This window comes from Aethalodelphis obliquidens, unplaced genomic scaffold, assembly GCF_003676395.1.
Source record: "Aethalodelphis obliquidens isolate GAN/ISIS:26980383/991018 unplaced genomic scaffold, ASM367639v1 scaffold62, whole genome shotgun sequence".
Lineage (NCBI taxonomy): Eukaryota > Metazoa > Chordata > Mammalia > Artiodactyla > Delphinidae > Aethalodelphis > Aethalodelphis obliquidens.
Window position 1 is genome coordinate 362,045 of NW_020838006.1, and position 12,048 is coordinate 374,092.

At 35.7% G+C, this 12,048-nt stretch overlaps 1 protein-coding gene across 5 annotated transcripts in view; it reads right to left on the reverse strand.

The window, feature by feature from the left end:
* SLC4A7 (solute carrier family 4 member 7) overlaps positions 1–12,048 on the reverse strand; it is a 124,262-nt gene that overhangs the window by 19,478 nt on the left and 92,736 nt on the right. For 4 of the 5 annotated variants that reach the window (XM_027088346.1, XM_027088345.1, XM_027088344.1 and 1 more), the window contains 7 exons: positions 11,269–11,402; positions 9,848–10,093; positions 7,894–7,999; positions 5,071–5,232; positions 4,554–4,667; positions 1,710–1,871; positions 1,312–1,563 (listed from right to left, as the gene is read on the reverse strand). In XM_027088346.1, the coding sequence (XP_026944147.1) occupies positions 1,312–1,563; positions 1,710–1,871; positions 4,554–4,667; positions 5,071–5,232; positions 7,894–7,999; positions 9,848–10,093; positions 11,269–11,402 (1,176 nt within the window). The remainder of the gene's footprint in view (positions 1–1,311; positions 1,564–1,709; positions 1,872–4,553; positions 4,668–5,070; positions 5,233–7,893; positions 8,000–9,847; positions 10,094–11,268; positions 11,403–12,048) is intronic. The other variant, XM_027088343.1, reaches the window with a different exon arrangement.

Consider the following 12,048-nt stretch of genomic DNA (forward strand, 5'->3'; position numbering starts at 1 on the left):
GTGAAAAATAAAATTATAAAAGTATATAAATCTATAATGGTGTTAACTAACAAAATAACTTAAAAAACAAAGGAGTAAAAAGTTTACCTCTGGAGAGTTGCTTTTGGAAAGTGAGAGAAAATAGACTAACTTTTTATTTTAGAGCTTTCTTGATATTCTACTTGAATTTTTCTGCCTATAAGCAGTTAATACTTAAAAATTTTTAGAACTACTTAAAAAATGTAAAGGGCAACCTTCATCAGGAGACGCAGCATCCCCATAAGACTGCACTACATATTTCTCCTCTTGTCCCAAGCACCTCTAACAATATACTCACCACTATGCAGTAATTGCCCATTTGCCTATCTGTTTCACCAAGTAGATTGCCAAGTTTTTCAAAGTAGACAATAAAGTGTCCTATTTATTATTGTTGCCTCAGTACTTAATAGCACAGAAAGTACTCAACAAATATTTGGTCAATTAATTGGCTCCATGAAAGGAGGCCAAAGAATTCTAGTATTAACTACAATTCTTTTAGTTAATATGTAACACACACACACGTACACACTCCACGTTTGTACCCTAATTTATAAATAGTTTACAACTTTTTACTTATTTTCTTTACAACAAACATAACTGAAACACCAAAAAAAATGGAGTTGAGCTCTTCCATGATGAATAGAAGATTTAAGATTAGATACTTAGCTACGTTTGCTATGGCTATTGTTTTTTATTAAATCACTAGATTAGGTAGAATGTGTACAGTAAAGATCAGATGTGACTAAAAGAGGTTTATCATAAAGTATAATTTCTTACATGCTTCATTTATAGTATTAGCTCGTTTTGTTTTCCTAATGAGTGTTACTACTCATATTTCATTTAATACATTCATTTCATTAATACGTTCTTTGTCAGGAAGAATGTATTAATTCAATTAATAGCAATATTATTTTTTACATTGTGGTCAAATAACTGTTTCATCTATCTTTCAATATTATTTCCTCTAATATGCTTATAAAATCCTCTGGTATATTCTTCTTTTAGATCATAACTAAGCCATGGATTAACTCCTTCCTAAACTCTATAGTCTTTAATACTACCCTTTTACATTATTATTATTTTTTGTTTGTTTAAACTACATTATTTTTTAAAAGGATACAATCTAACACTGATGCCTACTACACTAACCACCATTCCAAAATATTATTTTCCAAGTAAATTCTAGGAAATGAAACTAATTTTAGATATTTTAATGTTTCATTTTCATACAACCAAGTATAAATTTTATGATAAAGAAAGATTTTAAAACATTGCAATAAAGAGATTTTTTACCTTTAGTACTGAAGTCATGAACACAGACAGGCCCATTAGAATAAAAATCATTAGCCCTGTAACCCGCTGTTCACGAATTCCCAAAAACTTGGGTTGTTCCCCTGGAGCAGAACATTCAGATTCAACTTTTAGGCTGTTGACATGACTTATTGACAACACTGTTGCAGCCACAAACCATGGAAGTCCCATGACAGAGCAAACTCCCAACATAACACCAACCACGAGCAAGTCAAGGTGATAGCCAGCTCCTTTCTGAAAAGTGAAACAAACATGAATATTTGTAAGCCTATATTGTTCTTTTAGGTTAAAACTCTATACTACTTATAAAGAGAGAAGAAATTAATTTTCACCATCTCCAACTCAAAGAAACAATTCTTGGGACAAAATTTTAAAATTACCTTCAACTTGTGCTCCTTTCTGTTTATGATTACAGCTGTAATTTGTTGATCCATAAAGATGAGAATGGTACAAAGCAGAGCTGGAATAGCAGCTATTAATAAGGTCCACCAAGGATTTTCTCCCAAAGGGCTTATGATCCAGCCCCTATTTGTATCAGTAGGCTGTTAAAACATTTAAGGATTAAAAGAAGGAAAGAAAAAAAAGCTTCCTTCTCCTACTGCACAAAATTTCCACAGCACAGACTGTGTCTACCCCAACAAATGCCAAGGGATCGGAAAGGACTGGATTAAATATTGGGATATATTGTGAATTATTTGCAGAGACAGCCATAGGAATTCTCATCCCTAGAGGCAGGTCTCTTGTCCCCGTGACTCAGCCACTCTTTCCACCTAGAAGGGGAGTCTATTTCCTCCCCTTGAACCTGGGAATAAGGCCAAAGTAACCCTGTGATTTCTGAGTCCTGATCTCAAGGGACCCTGCTGCTTCTTCTCTAACCCTTCTGGAACCCTGAGATTAAGCTCTGAGTAAGCCTGGATAAGCTTTCTTGAGGATGAGACACAATGTGATGAGACACAATGTGATGAGACAGGGGTGGGAGGCAATTACCCAGCTTCTTCAGCCGTCTGAACTGAGCACCCAGACATGCTCCCATCAAGGCAATAAAGACTGCAGCCACGTATAAGATCTCAAACCAGGAGACCAGAGCACTATCCAGTTAAGCCTAGTCCCAACTGTCGTACATTTATGAACAAAAAAAGTGTTGTCGTTTAAAGGTATGATGTTTTGGGAGGTTTGTTATGCAGGAATAGATAAGTGAAGTAGAGTGTCCTTTCAACACATGCCTATCTACTTCATATAAAGTGAAATCAATCTACCTACTAGATCAACTCCTAATCTAAACTGCTTTGGAGATCCTACAGACTAGTGATCTTGTCAGGGTCAGTACTAAAGTAGAACTGGGCCTCGCTACACTATTTTTCCAAAGCATTGGCTGACAAAAATCTGGCACTTTAAAAATCTATTTCAATGCTGTTAACATAAAATTTTTTTATAATAAAACATTTTTAGAGATCATAAGAGTTTAGCATTCTTGGAGGATATTGGATATATTGAAATTTAAATGCTTCTATTACTTAGATGTCATATTAAGCCTGTTTTTTCTACATGAAAACATCTGTCAACACAAAAGGGAAATTTACTGTTTTTGAATACAGATATTATAATTTTCCCACACTGATATACATTATACTGCTTCATATTCAATACTGCACATGAATAAATATGTTTTATGTATACAATGCATATATTCTTATCTGTTTCTTAACTTGTTTCCCCAAGTGTATTTTAAACCCCTTGAAATCAGTTTGCTACTTGAAAGCTAGATAAATGAATAACAAGGATATATTTGGAACCAGAATAAGGAAATGGGACCAGGATTACAGGAAATTACATTAATATAATTTATAGTTTTGTCTATTTGTAAGACTTGGTAAAAACAGAATACTTTGATATAGTCACCTCTTAATGGCCTAAAATCTTTAGTGGCTCAATATCTATGCTTTTAAACAAAGGTCTCCAAAACTTTTTAAATTATATACTCTTGGGGCTTCCCTGGTGGGGCAGTGGCTGAGAGTCCGCCTGCCGATGCAGGGGATGCGGGTTCGTGCCCTGGTCCGGGAGGATCCCGCATGCCGCGGAGCGGCTGGGCCCGTGAACCATGGCCACTGAGCCTGCGCATCCGGAGCCTGTGCTCCGCAACGGGGGAGGCCACAGCAGTGAGAGGCCCACGTACCGCAAAAAAAAAAAAAAAAAAAAATTATATACTCTTAGCAGCAAAAAAATATATACCCAATGATGCTATACTCATTTATGTATTATGTTACTTATAATTATCCTTATAGTAAAATTCATACAATAAATATTATAAAGCTTAATTTTTCTTATTTTTAGATAAAAATATAGATTTATACAATTTTGCTGGATCATTTTCCACCTCTACTTTTGAGCACCCTGGTTTTTAAAATAATGTTATTTTTCAATCCCAGAGAGAGAGAACAGACTAAATTTATCTTCGTTATATTCCTTATTCCTAATCCCCTTTAAATCTTCTGCTTATAAAAGAAGTCATATAATTAGTTAAATGTAAATATAAGCAGTGACACAAATATTTGACTATTAAAAATTTCCAGAAAGTATTCAAAAGCTACCACCTCTAACTTAGAAGGGAAAATAATTATCAAATGCTGTGTTATGCACATGATATACTGTATACAAAAGAACTGTAGTTTGCTAATGAAACCAAAGAGTTCATGGATGCTCAGATTAAGTATCATTTTTCTTGTGGAAAAAAAAATTGATTCTCTCTTGATTCTGCTGGGAAGTGTTACACAAAGCTTTCCAATTACTGTCAGATATACCACCCTTCTAAAAATTTTAATGAGGATCCCCTTGCCACTCTTATAAATTCAAGTTTGAGTTACTCCTTTATAAAGGAATAAAGAATGTTTCTTTCACCTGGAAAGTATATTGTGAACTCCAGCTATGAGAGAAGGGTCAAAAATTTTAAATGACTCCCAACTCCTCACCATGAATATTTTCATTCACTCTACCTGATGGGCCAGCTTTGATACCTTCTTGCTTATTTCCTAAATATGTTCACTTGTCTCTGTTCATCCTTTCATTTTTTTATATATGTGAGGCATATATATAATTTTTGCTTTCAAAGCATCAGCTCTTCAGAGAGACTATGCATATTTTAGAAATAACTACTTAGGAGGTGGTATCTCACTTTAAAGTACTTTGGTATTCCCAAGTAACAAATAGCCAAGTGTTTTAATCCTTACCTCGAATTTTTCAGGAACATGAAGTTTAGGAGATGGAACTCCTACAAGGTAGTCAATTGCAACCATTATTACTATGGTGAGAAATACAGCAAAGTCACTGATTGTCGATCGCACCTATGTTAAAGGGGTTTCGTTAGTATAAACACAAAAATACTATGTGTCCTTTCTAAATAATTCATATCTTTCACAGACTAAAATATGCCACTAGAAAGTGTGAATGAGGTTTTTTTTAATTAGTGACAATGTATCAGTGAAATACATTTATAACTAATATTTTTTGCAAAAGATAAGAAACACATTTGACAACTAACCTATCATCTCTCATGATAGCATTGTCTTCCTACTGTTAGCTCAGACATGGAATATACACTTTTCACTATGAATAATTTCTTTATAGCTATATGACATAAAGTACTAACTTCAAACAATATCTTATTGTTTTGAAATAAACCAAACCAAGGAAATGAAAACTAAAAACATGACTATTACAAGAACTCCAAAATTAAACCCCAATTACCTTGGTAGGAAAATAGCGCTTGGTCTTAAACTGCTTGAGGAATGAAGACAGAAAAAATGTTGTGAAAAATAAGATGACACACCAAAAGAGCACATCTGGAATATAAGGTCCATGGAGACTACAAGCTGATCCTACAAATGTACCATGAAAGATTTTACATTCCTGAAAAAAGGGGAAAAAACAGAAAAAGGAAGGGATTGAAGGGGATTCTCAGACAGCCAATAAATTACTAAGAACTTCTTTGACTCTAAGATGCTACTGATCATAAGGCACACCATTATTTTATGTTTCACTTAGAAAAAACACTATCAAGTCAACATTAACACACAATCAATTTTAAAACATATCCTGAGTTCAGAGAGGTCATGGTTTGACAAATCTGCATCTTAAGTCACTGAAATGAAATACTGTATTTTTGTCAAGTTATTCACATCATACACTCCACTCCTTTCTTTCAACTCCTTATTTCCTTTAGTGAAAGGCTCATATATCTCAATATAAGCCTTTTATTAATTCCCAAATATTTGTTTGCATTCTTGTTCAACAATTTCACTGTCTTTCCTTTACCTCTGAACAAGTTGCTTACAACAAAAGCTATAGAAAATTACGACTCTGCCTTTAGAATGCTGAATAAGAGATGGTTAAACTATTAAATTCGAATCAATAATAAAAACTGTGCTTGGCTTTTCTGACTTTTCTTTCTTTTTCTTTTAGTGAAGAAGGACATCAGCTCAGCTTTTATTTATTTAGTTAGTTTTGGCTGTGTTGGGTCTTTGTTTCTGTGCGAGGGCTTTCTCTAGTTGTGGCAAGTGGGGGCCACCCTTCATCGCGGTGCGCGGGCCTCCCACTATCGCGGCCTCCAGATGCGCAGGCTCAGCAGTTGTGGCTCACGGGCCTAGTTGCTCCGCGGCATGTGGGATCTTCCCAGACCAGGGCTCGAACCCGTGTCCCCTGCATTGGCAGGCAGATTCTCAACCACTGTGCCACCAGGGAAGTCCCTTTCTGACTTTTCTGATGGTGAGATTAATGCATGGGACTGTGAGCAGTAAAGTGACCACTGAAATATTTCCATTAATAAAATCAATAATATAGTCAATAATATAACATAATACAATACAATTATAGAAATATATTGACTTGATTTTCCTCTGGGGGGAAAAATAACTGAAAGGCAACCAGAGATTAACAAAGGCACATGCAACTGAAGTCCTTTTTTCCTTACTTAGATTCTAATGAGACTCATTTTAAAAATACAACTCAGGGCTTCTCTGGTGGCGCAGTGGTTGAGAGTCCGCCTGCCGGTCTGGGAAGATCCCACATGCCGCGGAGCGGCTAGGCCCAGCGGCCATGGCTAGGCTCAGCCATGACCGCTGAGCCTGTGCGCCCAGAGCCTGTGCTCCGCAACAGGAGAGGCCACAACAGTGAGAGGCCCGCATACCGCAAAAATAAAATACAACTCAGGTTTACTGAAAGAAAAACAAAGTTTCCATTATTCTCAATTTGTACGTGCTAAGATTAGTAATCCTACAATTTACAACATGGATCATAGAAATAAAAGCTATAGCTACACAAAAAAACCTAACATGGCCCTGATGGATATCAAGAAAATACACTGAAAAGACCATATACATAATCTAAAATATTAAGACATCCTATTCATCATGAAATGAGCTTTTTTAACAAATCACTTTCATATAGGCACCTCTATTAACTCTACCTCTTTCACAACAAAATAGACAGAGTTAATAAAATATTATTCTAATATAAAACAGTAAAGTATTATTCTAAGCTGATTACTGACACACAGTGCTTTACATCAGCACTGTCCCCAGAACTGTCTGTGATGATAAGATGTCAGGTATCTGCACCGTCCTGTACAGCCAGCCAGCAGTCAGTCACTCGACAGGACCGAGCACTTGGAACATGGCTAGTGAAGCCAAGAAACTGAACTTTTAATTAATTTTATTGAACGTACAGTTAAATAGACACATATGGCAGTGACTACTGTACCGGACAGTGCAGATGTAAATTATCAATGGGATAAAATTTCAGATGAAATCCCTCCAGTTACATATTTAGGAGCTATCACCCTTAGAGAGAAAAGAATGACCTACAATTGCTTACATGATATAAAAAGCACCAGAGAAGCTCAAGGGATCTTGGTTTTAATTGATATTGCCAGCATCACTGGACATCTTTATTTCTAAATCCCAACCTGGGAAGTGTCCAAAACAGATATTTCTAGGGCTAGGACAACATTTCCCAACAGAATACAAAAATATGTATGTAATAGTGCTCAGTACCCAGTAGGTGCTCATTATATGTTTCTGTCCTTTTTCCTTTCCTTTCCTTTCCTTCAGTGCTGAAGTCATACTAGTCTCTACAAGGTAAACAGGTTCAGTACGAGCATTCCTCATCTTCTAAATAAGCAGTTGCCGGAGCAGATGGACTGATCAACAGAAGGCGCAAGTGGGTAAGAGCTGCTGGAACTGTCGACCTGAGGACCAGCAACCACAGGCCTATGAACTTATGAATCCAAGAGGAATTAGAAACCAGAAGATTATTCAAATCTTTTTAATAATTAATATCTTGGAAGCCAAATATAGTCCATCTTGATCTCCCTTCCTACCAGCTTCATTCTTTTCAACCTATACACTTCAGTACATGATAAATAAATATGTGGTAACTTCTATTTGGTCAACACAACTCTATATTCTGAAAACATATGATATCCATCAATCAAGAAGGAAATTTAGGTTTACTAAGGAAAAGCTAAATAACAAGGTTACTGTTTGCACCAGCCTTCACTTCACATATACTCACAGAGACAGTGAGGTTCCCCCAGGGAATGTTGTGTGCCGTTACATTCCTTTCCTCCCACACCTTCAGAGTTTCATTGCCAGGGTTAGAAGGCTCAACACATACACATCTGAGAAATCAGAATTGGGTAGTTTTAACCATTCTGCATTTCATGTTTACATTTTATTAAATCAGTCACACAATGGAGTAGCTTTTAACTTCTTAACTTTTTTCCATGTTGCAAAGCATGGAGACTAAAAAGTGAAAATATCAGAAACAATGGAATGGAATAAAGTTTGGCTTATATAAATATAACAAAGCTAATAGAAATACCAATAAAATGTTTACTTAATGAAACTGGTTAGATATATCCCTTGGGGCAGTACTATTTTCTTTAAAAATCTGAGAAGACACCACCATGTTTAACATGGTCAGCCTCCACTAAATCTTACCACTTACCTCCACAGGAGCCGCTGCCGCCTTCCCATCTACACACACACAACATGCACTGGGAACCAGTATAAGCTATACTCCTACTAATTCTAGCCCTACCTGCTCATGCTCATCCTTTACTCATCTTAAGGTCCATCCTTAAAGTAATAGGTAAAACATAGTTTTTCAGGACAGGACTAGGAGAGTCAAAGCAATCAGAGAGTTCAGTTCATATCCAGAACTATCTCACCTGCCTGAAAAAGCTAGAAACACATACATAAGCAAAGAAATCTCTAAATATGGATTTAAAAAATGAAAAGAAACAAGAATATTCTCAATTGGATTATGAGCTGTTTGAGAAAAGGCAGGTGGCTGGACTTTGGATTCAACTGAGGCTCTATCATTTACTAGCTGTTTGACCCAAGTCAAGTTTTAACCTCCACGAGCCTCAGTTTCTTCATACACAAAAGGGGCTACGATATGAATGGCGAACACTGACATGAATATATTACTCAACATTCCTAACACAGTGCCTGGTCACAGAATGTTAGCTGAACAAATGATGTTCACAGGTAGGAAACAGTGCTCTAACTGGTTGGCACTAGCTATAAAAACCATGCTTTTTAAAGATCAAAGTAGCAGGGAAAGAGAGAAGACAACAAATAACATTTAAAAAATTAACTAGTTTAAGAACAAAGAAAATGACACAAAATAGATTTGGCATCAAAGTGTCACTAATATTTTCAAATAGGTCAATGTCTTATAGGAAGTTTCACATCCCTCCCTCCTCTGTGCATCAAAGTCGAGAGTGTGTGAGGACAGCGAGAGGAGGAGGGGTGTGAAGTGAGGGACTGGGGCCGAGGGGGGCAGGAGGAAGGAAGGCTTTTGGTAACCACGTTCCTCCAGGAAAGTTAATCAAATGCAGGCTCATGCTCATACCAACTGTGCTCAAGACAGCAAATACAGGCATCTACCTCGGTATGTCTAATTTTAATAACCTTTTTCAAGTTTAAACAAGTTTGCCAACCCTTTGTAACTATTATAATTACTTCTCAAATCCTATTTTATTCTAGAGTCCTAAAATATTTTCATTTCATGCTTTTCTTATCACAAAGAAAATAATCCACTAAACAACATACAACACTGCACTGAAATTACACTTTAAAATAACTTCCAATAAAAATGATCAAGTTTCAAAAACGTTAATGAAAATGCAAAACATGAAGAATATATAAATATATGGTGGTTAGTTGCCAAACAACTGAATTTAAATTGGTCAATCCAATTTACACATAAAACCAAAAATACACACACTTGGACAAATTGTTTCAGTGAATAAAAATGACTGAATTTGTACAACCGCGTTTACATCCACTGTGTGCTTTGGTAAGATCTCATCTGTAACAAACAAGTCAACCTCCGTATTGCTAGTTGGGTAGTTATAGCTAGATATACAGTGAGCATCACATTGCAAAAAGTCCATTTTCTTTTGCTCAGACACCTCTGCAAAAATACATTTACTATTAGGGGAAACAGAAACACTTACGAGTAGCTGGTCAGTTCATCTAAATTGTTGTGCATATTAAATGCATATATTTCTCCTAAATGGAAGAGCTTCTCCAAAGCCTCATAGATGAATATGATGCAAATGAGAGCTGCGAAAGCCTCCTCAGTGAACCGGGTGATGTAACACACAAGGCTGCTTGCATCTGTCGCAACCAAAACAATGCACAAGAAAGAAGTCCACAGACCTATACTGGTTCTCAAAGACAGATAGGAAAGGTGATAATCTCTGTTTAGAAAGAAAAATGTGGACATGATCAACATATACATGCCAAACAGTACTGGTACTTAAAATTTTCATAACAAACAATAAGAACAGTATAAAAACTTAAGATTTCTAAAAGAGAACACATTACAGAATAACAAAATAATGACTAAAGAAAGCTCTATGTGTTTTTCTGCTTCAACTGAAGACTAGCTTCTTATTAGTAGACTTAATGATTATATTTTACTTATACAAAAGGTTTACAGTGAAAATCTACTAGGCAATAAATATTTTAAAAACAAAGACCTCACTTTAGAAATCAGTTATGAGGAGTAAATGACAGATAAGCAGCCTGTAGAACAAGTGGATGTATGTCGCTCTCTCTGAAGACCCAGATGCTCCAGCGTCAACACGGCAGCCACGCCCCAGCCCCACCACCACCAGCCCCACCACCACCAGCTCCTCTACCACCAGTATCACCACAGTGACTTCATTTTCCAATTCAATTTCAAATAAGAAATTACTACCAGGGAGTCTAAAACACTTGAGGCCACTACATTCTCTATTTATGTGTGTACTGTGCCAGATCAGAATCAGAATCAGCTTGTCCAGTGGCAAAAGAATCCAAACAAGAGAAATTAGTGAATCAAACATTTAACAGCATCAAGTTGTTTCAGACTAAAATATTCAACTGCATTTATCTCACAAAAGGAATAGTACTGCCATGTCAAATTCCGAGGCTACCAGCTCCAGTAATCTGCACTAACCCCACACTGTGAGCTGCAGCTCCCTCTGTGACACAGGCTTGCTGGGTAAAGTCAGCGTGAGCCTTCGAGATCCACTGCTTTCTAAACTTCCTTTAGAAGACCAACATACCGTATAATAAATAATTCAGATTAACTACCTTCTTACTAGGTTGAAATTTGCTAACACAAAGGACTTTTATTGTCCCTCAAGTGATTTTCTTATCAGCACTCAAATCCACTGAGAGTTTAAATTCAAGGTGACTGGGGATGAGAGTAGGAGCCAGAGTAGGGTTGACCACACAGTAGCCCCAAAATATTGAAAATATGTATACTCATCAGATCCTCTTTTTCAGCTATTAAATATACAATGTACTTTTAACTAAAGTTAGTAACAATAATATATAATTATAAACATACATAAACAAATGTGACAAGTAGGTAACTACTACATACCTGCAGAATTTAAATAAAATTTTTTCAAACACTAAAACTGGACCTGTGCTCCCCAATATTGTTAGAGGTTGCCCAGCAAACAACGAATAGGCAATCCCAGTTAATGATGCTCCAAAAAGAGACTCTATTGCACTCTGTTTAAGGAAAAAAGAAACGAATAAAGGTAATACATCATAAATATATCTCTAACCTACTATAATACACATATATAAGATACCTGGAAAATAAAAATATTAATCAAGTGGTTAAAAAAATAAAGCAAATGCAACTTTAAATCTCAAATTTAAATTTTAAATATGGAAAATTACAAATATATTTTAAATACATAGAAAAATTGTTTTGTTTTAGCATATTAAAGGTGAACTTTTATAATCAACCCTAATTTAAAACTCAGTACTACAGGAGGTAAGGAAAAAGGGGTAAATGGAAGATGGACACAGAGGCTCCAACCCTATCTATACATGTTTTACTTCTTAAGCCTATGGTGAGTATAAAGATGTATACATTATTTTGAATATTTTTGCATGTCTGAAATAGTTCATTTAAGAAAATAAAAAACATACTAAATGCTCGATGTGGTGTGCTACAAAAAAAAAGACTCCTTCAAGTAGATGAACAAGAAATTAGCATGCTCAAATTTGAAACTATCATTCTCAAACTTGCTTCTAAAGTGCAATTTCCCATACATTTTAAAGAAATTAATCTAATATGATGGGCTTAACCAACATATATAAAACATGAAATGCTTAACATAAATAATAGATGAAAAATCTTAAAAAA